The 15,367-nt window shown below is 40.0% G+C and overlaps 1 protein-coding gene across 1 annotated transcript; it reads left to right on the top strand.

The window, feature by feature from the left end:
* Positions 1-3,020: 3,020 nt before the first annotated feature.
* LOC118401747 (zinc finger E-box-binding homeobox 1-like) lies at positions 3,021-15,340 on the top strand. Its single transcript, XM_052476038.1, has 4 exons — positions 3,021-3,473; positions 6,045-6,752; positions 7,064-7,840; positions 8,169-15,340. The coding sequence occupies exons 1-4, from the start codon at positions 3,209-3,211 to the stop codon at positions 9,164-9,166; spliced, it is 2,748 nt and encodes a 915-aa protein (XP_052331998.1). The 5' UTR covers positions 3,021-3,208; the 3' UTR covers positions 9,167-15,340.
* Positions 15,341-15,367: the final 27 nt, after the last annotated feature.

The following is a 15,367-nucleotide window of genomic DNA, read 5'->3' as shown; positions in this document are numbered from 1 at the left end:
TGTTGGTGACATGATTATAGCCACAAGGCAAAGCCGGTCATAAACACATGGGCCGTGCTCGAGAGGATCAACACCGCAATGTATCATTGGTAAATCGTGACTGACTGTCTGACCTACAAATATAAATTAGTTTTTATTTATGATGCAATGTGATTTGTAGATCAGTCCGTCGACAGTCACCTGAAGTCGTTTTTATACTCTCGAACACGTCCATGGCCTCAAGTATTATCACTTAAGTATATCCTGCCCACAGCCTAAATAACACATTTCCAGTTCTTGTATTTTGTGATTCAAAATAAAGTTTACCGGAAATATTGTCCAACTGTACTGAGAAGGTTTGGGTTTCCAAAATATGAAGTATTACTATAGAAAATATTAAAGATGTTGAACCTGTTGTCATGTTATTTGTCTTTGCTTCGTCTATTTTTTTAAAATGAGATCTCAAATTCATTTGCGCATAATCTCCTCTATTTACGGTTGACTACTTTCATCACTTGCGGTCATAAATCCCCCTATTTTACTTTGTGGCGTGGATGAGCTCTGAGGCGCTGAGAAGCCATCAAAAATAAGCAAGACCAAGCAAGAATAAGGCCTTTAAATCGGCGATTTCCCTTCGAAATAAAAGTCCCACAACTAAGCTTTTTCTTTTGTAACATTTTATTAGGAAATGTTAACAGACTTAGAATTTTAGAACATTTTCAAAAGTTAATAGGCTTAGTGGCACACATAATATTATAGCATTGCCGATATTGTGAACAGTATTGGAAGTAATGATTACTAGATAGTTGTTATGGTAACACCAGTAATTCAAACAAAACATTCTTTATAATGCCACTGTTAATAATTATTATTATATAGTAGGCCTATAGTCCGCTACGGTCATACATAAAAAAAATATATATAATAACTATAATTGTACTAACAATTGTATAACATAAATATAATAATAATAATAAACGTTTAATAATATCCCAGTGTTATTTAGCCCATTCTTATTGAATGATGTTCAGTATGTTTTTCATATTAGACATATTAGACATATTAGACATACTAGACATATTAGACATATTAGACATATTAGACATATTGCACCATACATAATTGCCTGTACATTGTGTCGCAGTAAAAGGGGTGTCCATTCTACTCAGGAGCGCCTTCAGTTTCCAAATCCACAGGTTTTAAACACCCATCATCATTGGTGCTCAATTTGCGGCCCTTAAAGAGTGGCCAATCGGCTTGAATCCAATCATTTTTTTTCACATTGAACATACCACATTGCACCGTAGACAATTTCCTGTACGTTGTGTCACAGTTAAAAGGGGGATTTATTCTAATCAGGAGCACTTCTAGTTTCCAAATCCACAGTTTACACCCAGAGGACGTCACTGATCATTTTGTGTCCCTTAAAAAGTGACGAATCACATTTAAATGCAGTACTTTTTTCATTCCGGACATAAATATTGCACCGTACATAATTGATTGTGTGTCCATAAAACCAGGGTTCAGCCTACTCACTAGAGTCCATAGCATACAAAACCGATGAACCAGGGTCCAGCCTACTCACTAGAGTCCATAGCATACAAAACAGATGAACCAGGGTCCAGCCTACTCACTAGAGTCCATAGCATACAAAACAGATGAACCAGGGTCCAGCCTACTCACTAGAGTCCATAGCATACAAAACCGATGAACCAGGGTCCAGCCTACTCACTAGAGTCCATAGCATACAAAACCGATGAACCAGGGTCCAGCCTACTCACTAGAGTCCATAGCATACAAAACCGATGAACCAGGGTCCAGCCTACTCACTAGAGTCCATAGCATACAAAACCGATGAACCAGGGTCCAGCCTACTCACTAGAGTCCATAGCATACAAAACCGATGAACCAGGGTCCAGCCTACTCACTAGAGTCCATAGCATACAAAACAGATGAACCAGGGTCCAGCCTACTCACTAGAGTCCATAGCATACAAAACAGATGAACCAGGGTCCAGCCTACTCACTAGAGTCCATAGCATACAAAACAGATGAACCAGGGTCCAGCCTACTCACTAGCATACAAAACAGATGAACCAGGGTCCAGCCTACTCACTAGAGTCCATAGCATACAAAACCGATGAACCAGGGTCCAGCCTACTCACTAGAGTCCATAGCATACAAAACAGATGAACCAGGGTCCAGCCTACTCACTAGAGTCCATAGCATACAAAACAGATGAACCAGGGTCCAGCCTACTCACTAGAGTCCATAGCATACAAAACAGATGAGTTTGAACAAAGCACCTTCAATGGAGAATCATCATTGAACAAACTTTTTAGTTCAGGACTAGGCTTAATATCTGTCTGGGAAACTGGCCCTCAATGGTACAAATATAGCACTATCCAGGAAAAACTAGAGATTGTGTCCATAAAACCAGCGTCCAGTCTGCACTTTAGTACTATCACTTTAACACTCTGCTGACTGACTAATTCAGGACTATATCTTAATCACAATGGAATACATTTGATCATTTTAGCTTACTCTTTGTTTGTTTCTAGTATGACATTAAACTCCATTCCATAGCAGACTTGCACTCTTGGATTTCCTTATAATGGAGGTGCCGAATTCCGACCAATGTGATCTGTAGACAACGTGTTAATGTTAAACTGACGGCATACCTGTAAATGATCTACATGATCCTAATGATGATTATTGGATCTTAAAGGGCCTCAAAATGAACACAGACGATGCTCTGGGTGTGAACTCTGGGTGGATTTGGAAACTAGAAGTGCTCCTGAGTACACACAAAAAAAACATTGTTGACCATTTCGGCTTGAAAAAATAAACAAATAAATCACATATCTAATAGAAGTATTTTTAATTACTCTTTGTATGATAACAATAATAAGATATATAGATAATTCTGGAGAGTTTCCAGATAATTCTGGAGAGTTTCCATAATTTTCGTCCTAATTATTCATTCACAAAGTATACATGACAAGACTCTTATTCTGAAGGATTCCGAAAATCCGTGATCCGGAAGTACTTAGTTATTCTTGCCTGCTTCACAGCGGTGCATGTAACTATTTGCTCAGAACTACACGGATCAAATTGTTGCTAGCATATTTACCATTTTCAAAACATTATTGGCACATTACTTAGACACGAAGTTTAAATCTTCTGCGGAAGTCAACCGATCTCTGTTTAGTTTTCGCAAACGTTTGAAAATGTTGAGCAGTGTTTCTCTCCGGGCTCAGATCGCTTCCATCATAGAGGTACTTTCTAAAGCTGCGGTTTCAGAAATTAGCAAAGTAGTCGACGATGGCATAGTTGTGTTACGTGTGGAAATGTGTCGACGGGAAAATGAAATCAACGTCCTGAAAAATAATGTACAACAACTTGACAGCGAGCTTCGAAGAGCTCGAGGGATTCAACCTCGAAAACGCATCCATCATGGTCAATCAGTCGCTGCTGAGAATCTTGGGAGAAAAGGTGGGTCGAAGTAGTGGTACTAACTCACTTTTACTATCAATCAATTATCAATAGTTAACTGTGCAAGTCACATTAGGGTTCTAGCAATATTACATTACCAGTTCGCTGGTAAACAATGTAACTAGGCTTATTTAATCAGCCTACACACGTTCTCACGGCATTTAGCCCCGGGCTAAAAAATGTGCAGTTTGAAGGCCTCATGTCCTCCAGTCATATCTCAGACTGCCCAATGGGATGGGAGAGGAATAGCAATGACTATCATTATAACCAACTCGGTGGCCTTGTGGTTAGAGTGCAGGCCTACGCCCTGAGATTGGAAGGTTGAGGGTTTGAACAAACGATATATATACATCCTGGATTGTAAACGCTATTTATTGTCCATGGAGAGGCTTTGAAGCCACCGGTCGGCCATATTGTCTCTCCTCAGTAGGAGCAGTCCTCCATAGCAATGAATGGAATTCTATAGTATTTCAATGAAATGTTTCAAGGACAAAATTACATGCATTTAAGTATTTTTATTGTTGTAGTGGGGACAGTAACGTTTAGTAATATCAAAAAACGAATTTAAGGAAAACGTTTAATGTATTTAAATCTAAATTTAAAACTGTGCAATAAGGTGTCTGTAATAAAATACATGTAGCAAAAAGGAATGTAGACATTAATAAATGCGTTTTCTATCATTTCCAAAATATTTCTTTACAATGGTGGGGGAGAGCCAAGATGGAGACACGATGGCTTCAACACAGCACCCCCTAGTAGTCATCTAGTGTATATATATAAATCATTGATTTCAACACAGATTGTTTAGCACTCACATTAAGGAGATGGATTTGGAAGTCGGGCCCGACAACAGACAAGAATCCTGTCCATGGGCTGTACTTAGTGGTTGATTTGGGAGAGAGGGGGTTCCTAGTTTGGGGTTGCGGAAGAACCTAACAGTTTTGGGGGGGGCAGTGTGTGACTGAGAGTCAGTTCTGGTGACCTTTTTGGAAGGAAATCCTACTCCAACAACACGATGCTGACATCTCAAATATAATTTCCCCCTCAAGAAATGAGCCCAATATAACATGTTGGTCAATATCAGGTAGCTTAGTGGTTAGAGCGTTGGATCGAATCCCAGAGCTGACAAGGTAAAAATCTGCCGTTCTGCCCCTGAACAAGGCAGTTAACCCACTGTTCCTAGGCCGACATTGTAAATAAGAATTTGTTCTTAACTGACTTGCCTAATTAAATAAACGTTAAATTAAGTAAATCAGGCAGCTGTGCTATTTAGCAATAAGCATTATGATGTAGACCAACTGATTTGAAGTATTTAAAATATATATTTTATTTCACCTTCATGCAGCATATTGGCAAGAAAAATAGGCGGAAGGTTTCCCATCTGCATTTCCACCACTGGGATCATTAGATCAAAGTCTAAAGTCTAAACATAGACCATCTTGTTGCTAGTTATAGCAACATATTGATGATTCGAATGTCCCAAAAAAGTGTTCCGCTGGCGCACAGCCAACCCAAGGATCATGTACTGTGAATATATTGTAGGCTTCGCTGTTACACCGAACCCGTGTCACATTTAGCCCTATGTATTCAACGCCCGTTGGCGCCTGCTAACAATGCTGCTGCTAAAAATTCAGTTCATAAAATGGTGCATTTGACACCATTTTATTGGGATTTGAGAAATAAGTGTAGCCTAATAGCACCAGAAAGGCTCCGTGATCATCGTCTTTTAACTTCTTGGCGCACCCACCCCGTTAGCGGGATCATTTTCGTCAACATCCGCTGAATTGCAGAGCGCCAAATTCAAATTAAATTACTAAAAATATTTCATTTTCGTGAAATCACAAGTGCAATATAGCAAAACCAGTTTAGCTGGTTGTTAATCCACCTGGCGTGTCAGATTTCAAAAAAGCTTTACAGCGAAAGCAAACCAAGCGTTTATGTGAGGACATCGTTTTTCAGCCAAACATCAAAATACTTCCCCCTGCAACTGTATTAAGATTGTAGGCTACAACGACTGGGCGTATTTCTCTCCCTGTGCCGCACTCGCAATTTGAAGGAGCCTTAAAGGAACATTATATTGTCTCAGAGACGGTCTGAACAATTTAATAAGTAAACTATTCTACTGGGGGGGGATTCTAGGGGTCAATGTGACCCCTAGCTGTACTTGTACATCCCACTATAGGAACAGGACGCTCTTGCCCTATGGGCCGTCCTGGCTCGGACGAGGCTTACTCACCATCATGATAGTAGGATTGTGAAATCAAATAATCTATTCTTACAAACCATTACAACCATTGATCCAAATCGCCCACAGCCTCAAATCAAACTTTATTTGTCACGTGTGCCGAATACAACGGGTGTAGACCTTACCGTGAAATGCTTACTTACAAACCCTTAACCAACAGTGCAGTTTAAAAAGAGTTAAGAAAATATTTACCAAATAAAGTAAAGAAAAAAAGAACACGATAAGAATAACAATAATGACGCTGTGTGTGTGTGTATAATCCAAATCCATTTGGATTACTGTTAAAACAAACAATGAAGGATATTGATGACTGAATATTTCCACAGGGCCTGGTAAAAATGGTACCACTTGTGTGAGGAGGACCTCGGTTGAGAAACTGCAGCCTGAGGGAGACGGCAATGGAAAGGATGAAGGCGTTGGACCTGCGGATGAGACTCTGGTCAAGATTGAGCCGGCAGGGGAGGGTGAACAGGAAGAGCAGACCACAAGGAGAAAAGACGAGGATCGTCTTGATTCTGAACTGTCAACGTACGAGAGAGACAGCCAGCCGTGGATGCCCGGTACACAAGAAGACAATGATGTGGAGACAAACTCACTGCGTCTCCCTGATCACTCTCCTGAACCTTCCGGAATGACGGCAGCTTCACGCAGCAGTGTTTCATTTCCAGGGAAACCATATTTGGAGTCAAACGTCAGAGAGGATATGATTTTACAACTCAGACAGCAACAACGTTATAGGCAGTCAGAAGCGCTCAGGAGAACAAGCGACGGCACGGTAAAGTCAAACCCAGACCCTCAAAGTGAATTCGGTTTTGGCCCGAATTACAATACGGCAAGGAGAGCGAGGACCAAGAGATTTTTCCAGGTTAATAAACACTTCATTTGCACACTGTGTGGAAAGAGTTTTGAACGTTACAGCCATCTTGAAAGACATCTGCGAATTCATACGGGTGAGAAACCGTACAGCTGTGACATATGTGGAAGGTGTTTCAACCAGAAGGGTAGCCTCAAAGGACATCTGAAGACTCACAGAGGTAAGAGATTAGAATCACTTATTAGGTTATAGGTCATAGACAATTCCATGTATGCATTACTTCTGACTAGGGCCCATAGGGTAGCCTCAAAGGACATCTGAAGACTCATAGAGGTAAGAGACTAGAATCACTAGCTAATGTCGGCAGATAGCACACAATTTTACAACAGATCATTCCATGTACACTCCAAATGATACCCTTTTTCCTACGTAGTGCACTACTTTTGACCAGACCCCCTATAATAGGGTGCTAATGTAGGACATGACCGATGCATCAATATTTTATCAATCAAATGTGATCTTTCCACACAGTATCGATGGACGGACTAGCTAACAACGAAGAGAAGCCTCTCCTGGATGGACGTCAGTCTGAGGAAGAGCGTTGCAACGGAAAGTACCAAGTGTTTCAAACTGCTCCTCAGATGCCCATGAAGTCTGAGCCAGGGGAGGAGAAGGATGCATTCCAGACACTAGATCATAAAGCAGGAGAACAGACTGCAGGAAGAGCAGAACAGCAACTGGATGATGACTTGTCAACGTACGAGAGAGACGGCCGGCCGTGGATGTCCAGTTCACAAGCAGACAACGATATGGAGACGAGCAATTCAGAATATTTCATCAGTTCAGGTCAGAACTCCCAGTGTCTCACTGATCACTCTCCTGTACTTCCTGTCCCAGGAAGGGTGGAGGTGTCATGTAGCAGTGCTTCATCTCCAGGGAAACCATATGTAGATGTCAGCGAGGATATGATTTTACAGCTCAGACAGCAACATTATGGACCTTCAGACACACTCTTGATAGCAAGTGACGGTACAGTACAGCCAAACTCGCAGGTCACGGGCGGGGCTTCTCTGAACCATCCTCCCATCTTCTCCAGTTGTCCGGAAAGGAAGGTGAAAACCTTCCAAGGAGTCACCAAGGACAAGAAGTGCTTCATCTGCTCGTTCTGTGGGAAGGTTTTTGAGCGCGTTGGTCATCTGGAAAGGCACCAGCGAATTCATACGGGTGAGAAACCGTACAGTTGTGACATATGTGGAAGGTGTTTCAACCAGAAGGGTAGCCTCAAAGGACATCTGAAGACTCACAGAGGTAAGAGACTAGAATAATATATATATATTTTTAAATACATGAAAAACGAACTCTCTTAAGAGTGTAAATCAGTCAATTATTCTGTAATTAACAGACAGTATGCCCGTTATATAATTAAATAAGGCTGCATCCTTAATGGACCCTGTTTCCTTTATAGTGTACTGCTATTGACCAGGACCCAAAGGGCTCTAATCAATAGTAGTACACTACATACAGAATAGGGTGCCATTTTGGGATGGTTACGAAGTGTTTTCCTGTTCTTCATCAGTGGTTTAAGATGGCGTTAAACAATTCATTCACTCAATACTTTTTTTGTCCTGTCAAACAGACGGCGCTGACATGCTAACGGGTCTACCTCCGCTAGATGATAAAAAGCCTGACGTTTATCCTAGACCCTCGGAGAACCCAGAGGAACAGAGGGATCAGCCCTCACCTGGTGAAGCACAGCCTAGCTCCGGGCACAGTGAGGAGGAGGAGGGCAGGGGGCAGGGGTTGGTGGGGGGAGCAGAGAAAGAGAAGCAGTTTGAATCCCAGATACTCAGTCAGTCAGGACCTCAACACCAACAAAGCACAGAGCGACAAGGTTACCAGGACGACCCAGAGTATGTCATGGATGAGAGGGAGAGTCAGCTGTGTAGATCTTTCACAGAGAGGCACAGTGATGAGAGGGAGAGTCAGCTGTGTAGATCTTTCACAGAGAGGCACAGTGATATGGAGTCTGGATCACTAAATCCAGGTTGCTCCTCCGATGCGACAAAGCAGCAGAACTCCCATCCTGTTTCACCCAGTGTCAAATACCATCACAGTCCTTTTGATGGACTGCAGCACCACCACGGGTTCTATACGTCAGCTTCTAGAGAGGTGGAACTTCAACACTTGTCTTTTCAGCATGAGAAAGACAAGTTGGATGTGATTGAGCAAGAGCAGTATGCAGGGGTGGTTCTACATGCAAGGAACAGGGAGGATGGTGATGGAACAGTACTACCTAGGTTTCAGGACCGGGTACCACCGTCACCACTACCTGTAGAGGAGGAAACGTCAATGAGAGCGTACATCACAGAACCAAACTACAGTCAAGAGGGGATTTTATTTGCCCTTGGCATAGACAGTTTTGACAGTACAGAGGGAACCAGTGCCACTACAGACGACACAAGAAATAGATGTTTCATATGCTCCTTCTGTGGAAAGAGTTTTGATCGCCATAGTCATTTTGAAAGACACCTGCACACTCATACTGGTGAGAAGCCCTACAGCTGTGAGATATGTGGTAAGACTTTCACTCAGAAGAGCAGCCTGAAAGCTCATCAGAGACTTCATACAGGTTAATCAAGGGCCAACGCGTATTTGCATTTCAAATGGCACCCTATTCCCTATACAGTTGCAAGAAACGGTATGTGAACCCTTTGGAATTACCTGGATTAGGGTCGTAACATTTTATCTGATCTTCATCTAAGTCACAACAATAGACACACAGTCTGCTTAAACTAATAATACACAAATTATTGTATTTTTCTTGTCTATATTGAATACATAATTTAAACATTCACAGTGTGGGTTGGAAAAAGCATGTGAACCCCGAGGCTAATGTCTTCTCCAAAAGCTAATTGGAGTCAGGAGTCAGCTAACCTGGAGTCCAATCAATGAGACGAGATTGGAGATGTTGGTTAGAGCTCCTCTGCCATTCTGCTATTCACTAGAAGCTGTGAACCACAAACAACATCTCAGAAGACCTAAGATTAAGAATTTTTGACTTGCATAAAGCTGGAAAGGGGTACAAAAGTATCTCTAAAAGCCTTGATGTTCATCAGTCCACGGTAAGACAAATTATCTATAAATGGAGAAAGTTCAGCACTGTTGCTACTAGAGGTCGACCGATTAATCGGAATGGCAGATTAATTAGGGCAGATTTCAAGTTTTCACAACGATCAGTAATCAGCATTTTTTGACACCGATAATGGTCGATTACATTGTACTCCATGGGGAGACTGCGTGACGGCTGACTACCTGTTATGTGAGTGCAGCAAGGAGCCAAGGCTAGGTGCTAGCTAGCATTAAACTTATCTTATAAAAAACAATCAATCTTAACATAATTACTAGTTAACTACACATGGTTGATGATATTACTAGTTTATCTAGCTTGTGTGCATATAATCGATGCGGTGCCTGTTAATTTATCATTGAATCACAGCCTATTTCACCAAACTTAACAAGCGCATTCGCGAAAAAAGCACTGTCGTTGCACCAATGTGTATTGATTTTTAAAAGGCGTTGATGTTTATGGTTAGGTACACAAGTATATATTTTTAAACCGGAAATATTTAGTTAATATTGCCTGCTAACATGAGTTTCTTTTAACTAGGGAAATTGTGTCACTTCTCTTGCGTTCTGTGCAACAGAGTCAGGGTATATGCAGCAGTTTGGGCCTCCTGGCTCGTTGCGAACTGTGTGAAGACCATTTCTTCCTAACAAAGACAGCCAACTTTGCCAAACGGGGGATGATTTAACAAAAGCGCATTTGCGAAAAATCACAATCGTTGCACGAATGTACCTAACCATAAACATCAATGCCTTTCTTAAAACCAATACACAGAACTATATATTTTTTAATCTGCATATTTAGTTAAAAGAAAATGGCAAATTGTCACTTCTCTTGCGTTTATTGCACTCAGAGTCAAGGTATGTGCAACAGTTTGGGCCGCCTGGCTCATTGCGAACTAATTTGCCAGAATTGTACTTAATTATGACATAACATTGAAGGTTGTGCAATGTAACAGCAATATTTACACTTATGGATGCCACCCATTTAGATAAAATACGGAACGGTTCCGTATTCCACTGAAAGAATAAACGTTTGTTTTTTGAAATTATAGTTTCCGCATTTGACCATATTAATGACCTAAGGCTCATATTTCTGTGTGTTTATATTATAACTAATTCTATGATTTGATAGAGCAGTCTGACTGAGCGGTGGTAGGCAGCAGCAGGCTCTTAAGCATTCATTCAAACAGCACTTTCCTGCGTTTGCCAACAGCTCTTCGCAATGCTTTCAAGCATTGAGCTGTTTATGTCTTCAAGCCTATCAACTCCCGAGATTAGGCTGGCAATACTAAAGTACCTATTAGAACATCCAATAGTCAAAGGTATATGAAATACAAATGGTATAGAGAGAAATAGTCCTATAATTCCTATAATAACTACAACCTAAAACGTCTTATCTGGGAATATTGAAGACTCATGTTAAAAGGAACCACCAGCTTTCATATGTTCTCATGTTCTGAGCAAGGAACTTAAACGTTAGCTTTTTTACATGGCACATATTGCACTTTTACTTCCTTCTCCAAAACTTTGTTTTTGCATTATTTAAACTAAATTGAACATGTTTCATTATTTATTTGATACTTTATTGATTTTATTGATCTATTAAAATAAGTGTTCATTCAGTATAGTTGTAATTGTCATTATTTTATATATATATATATATATAAAAAATTGTCAGCTTTTTTGGTCCTCCAATAATCGGTAACGGCATTGAAAAATCATAATGGGTCGACCTCTAGTTGCTGCTCTCCCTAACAGAGTGGCTGTCCCTGCAAAGATGACTGCAAGAGCACAGCGCATAATGCTCAATGAGGTTAAGAAGAATCCTAGAGTGTCAGCTGAAGACTCTGGAACATGATAACATCTGAGTCTACGATATGTAAAACGCTAAGCAAGATTGGTGTTCATGGGAGGACACCACGGAAGAAGCCACTGCTGTCCAAAAAAAACATTGCTGCACGTTTGAAGTTTGCAAAAGAGAACCTGGATGTTCCACAGCGATACTGGCAACATATTCTATGGACAGATGAAACTGCAGTTGAGTTGTTTGGAAGGAACACAACACTATGTGTGGAGGAAAAAAAGGCACAGCACACCAACATCAAAACCTCATCCCAACTGTAGAGTATGGTGGAGGGAGCACCATGGTTTGGGGCTGCTTTGCTGCCTCAGGGCCTGGACAGCTTAAACTTGCAAAATCATTTTTCTGTTGATCAATACATTTTGCAGGAGAATGTTAGGCTGTCTGTCTGCCAATTGAAGCTCAACAGAAGTTGGGTGATGCAACAGGACAACGACCCAAAACACAGAAGTAAATCAACAACAGAATGGCTTCAACAGAAGAAAATACACCTTCTGGAGTGGCTCAGTCCTGACCTCAACCCGATTTGAGATGCTGTGGCATGACCTTGTTTGTGGTTCATACCAGACATCCCAAGAATATTGCTGAACTGAAACAGTTTTGTAAAGAAGAATGGTCCAAAATTCCTCTTGACCGTTGTGCAGGTCTGATCCGCAACTACATACAATGTTTTGTTGCCAAAGGAGGGTCAACCGGTTATTAAATCCAAGGGTTCACGTACTTTTTCCACCTTGCACTGTGAATGTTTACACAGCGTGTTCAAAAAATATATGAAAACATATCAATTTTTGTGTGTTAGTTGAAGCTGACTGTTTGTCCTCTTGTTGTGACTGAGATGAAGATCAGATAACATTTGATGACCGATTTATGCAGAAATCCAGGTAGTTCCAAAGGGTTCACATACTTTTTCTTGCCACTGTAGTACACTACCACTGTAGTACACTACCACTGTAGTACACTATCTTTGACCAGAGACCAAAGTAGTGTACTATGTAAGAAATGGATTATAATTTGGGATGCACCCTAACTGAAAGTGGTTTCGTCCTCATCAAAAGCGGTTAATGAGTATGGGACATTTGGCTGCTATTGGTAACAGTTTAGAAGTCCAACTAAATTGTGATAAGATGTCATATTTGTTTCCAATACATTTTGTGTGTTTAAAAAAAAAATCCTTTATTGAACTAGTCAAGTCAGTTAAGAACAAAGTCTTATTTACAATGATGGCCTACCCCGGCCAAACCTGGACGACGCTGGGTCAATGGGAGTCCTATGGGACTCCCAATCACGGCCGGATGTGATGCAGCCTGGATTCGAACCAGGGACTGCAGTGACGCCTCTTGCACTGAGATGCAGGGCCTTAGACTGCTGCATCACTCGGGAGTCCAAAGGATGTTAAAGATATTCAGATGCTGGGGCTATGGAAAAATGAACATTTTTAGTAGTTCTTAGTTTATAAAGTTGTCATCAGGTATCTCTCCAATAATGTATATAGAAGGGGGGTGTTTTAAGGAAAAACAATTTAATTATTCAACGTTTTTCTTTTCTTCCTGCATCAAACGTATGGATCAATGATCCAATTTAACATGTGGGCTACATATCTACTTGTTTTGTATGAAGACGTTGATGGTAGGGTTGTTTATTACTCAATGGGTATGTTTACATGCACAGTAATAATTCAATATTAAACTGATTATGTCAATAAGCATATTATGCAATAGTCATGTAAGCAGAGTAAGGCGTTTAACTTAATCGGCGTACGGTCAAAATTAAAACACATGGTTTTCTGAGTAATCTTTCTAATTATTAGAATGCCTTAAAAGGATCGGACCCTTTTATTTTCATTTTTTTTTGCCTGAAATGACATACCCAAATCTTACTCCCTTTATTTAGCTCAGTACCTGAAGCAAGGGTATGCAAATTCCTTTGTGGAATTTTTTGAAAAGTTTGTGGAAATGTGAAATTAATGAAGGAGAATATAACACATTAGATCAGGTAAAAACTTTTCTATTTTTATTTTTTGTTCCATCTTTGAAATGCAAGAGAGAGAGGCCATTATATCACTTAGCAATTTAGATTTTGGCCACTAGATGGGAGCAGTGTATGTGCAAAGTTTTCTACGGATCCAATGAACCATTGCATTACTGTTCACAATGCTGTATCAAGTCTGCCCAACTGTGCCGAATTGGTCAATTGATACATTTTCAAGTACATAACTATAGACAACATACAAAAATTATATGGTAATACGAAATTTAATTTTACACACTCCCAGGAATGTCATAAATGAAGGATAATTAGCTTCCCCACAGAAACACTAACCTTCACACATCTAGATGGTGGGGAACCCAGTTCCTACATTTTAATATAAAAATGGATTTTATCAAACAGAACTATACTACATTTGATCTCTGGGACCCTCAGGGTGACATATCAGAGCAAGATTACTGAATGTAAGTACATTATTTACCTTCAGAGGTGAATGTATCAAACCAGTTGCCGTGATTAATAGTTTTGTTGTTGTGCACTCTCCTCAAACAATAGCATGATATTTTTCACTGTAATAGCTACTGTAAATTGGACAGTGCCGTTAGATTAACAATAATTTAAGCTTTCTGACCATATAAGACATGTCTATGTCCTGGGAGATTTTCTTGTTTCTTATGTCATGCTAATCACATTAGCGTATGTTAGCTCAACCGGACATGCATCAGTCATTTCAAAGCTCACTACATTGAATTACACAATTTCCAAGCCCATTTCATAGAGAATGTTACAAAACTGTACTTTATTTAGTAACTTACTTTGAAGAGATGAGGATTGGGTCTAAATGGTTTTGGTGTTTGGTACTCTTAATTCAGTGTACTCCTCTTTAACTGCCATTTCCTGAAAGTCAGACTTACCACCTGCCAACTCCTTTTCAGCAGCATCAGCATTCACCACTCTGTTTGGTTATCCTTAGATATAGTATCCAGACTTGCCCAGAGGGAATTGTTGATATGCTGTACATGTTTTATTCTAGGTAACATTTTATTTGTAAAAATGTAAATGTCTTTATTTTACTGATTAGAAAGATAAAGAAAACAAATATTTATCCACAATCTGCTCTGGACAAGTCTGGTGCTGGACTGTCTTAAAATTAAATTAAAATATTTAGGCTGACTTCAATTCAGTGTCCAGTAAAATGTATTTATGTTGTATGTGCATATTTAGTTATGTATAGCCTCATTTGCATATCAGTAAAAAAACATTTGGCTACATTCAACTAGTAAAAGTTGTTTTAAGTGTAAAAAATAAATCTCTGTTAGGGTGTGGTTCCTGGACTTAATCAGCATTCTACCTGTGTATTTGATCTGCACATGTGCTTGCGCCAGCCGGGCGAGCCTCACTCTTTAGTGCGAGTGAAGTGAGTTCGGAACAACGGGTCTTTAGAAGTAGTTTTCACAAACTTTTATATGTCTGAACTCTAATCAAATATGCCTCACAAAAATAACATGGTCACTGTGGTAGAATGTTTATTTTAGTTGGCAATTTTCTGCATTTATCAGTGCCATCGGGTAGCCTGATTTGAAGATGTCCATGTAAAACAAGATTATTAGGGAAATGGCTCTTCTTGCAAAGCATGTAAACGTTTTAATCAAATTATTATATTAATCAGACGATTCACAATCGCATTATTGTGTGCATGTAACCGTACTCGTTGAGTAGTTCAAATGCTATATTTTGTTTTTGACTCCTATGTTCAAAAACGCACTCTTATATTTGCTTTGTTGTTTCGTATCTGCTGGTGTATTCATTAATAAATGTAAAATTCTGAATGCAAATCTTGTGGGTTCACTGTTTTTACTTGT

Source organism: Oncorhynchus keta, chromosome 23 (assembly GCF_023373465.1).
Source record: "Oncorhynchus keta strain PuntledgeMale-10-30-2019 chromosome 23, Oket_V2, whole genome shotgun sequence".
Taxonomy (NCBI): domain Eukaryota; kingdom Metazoa; phylum Chordata; class Actinopteri; order Salmoniformes; family Salmonidae; genus Oncorhynchus; species Oncorhynchus keta.
The sequence above is the reverse complement of the archived record's forward strand: the minus strand, read 5'-3'. Positions and strand labels throughout refer to the sequence as shown.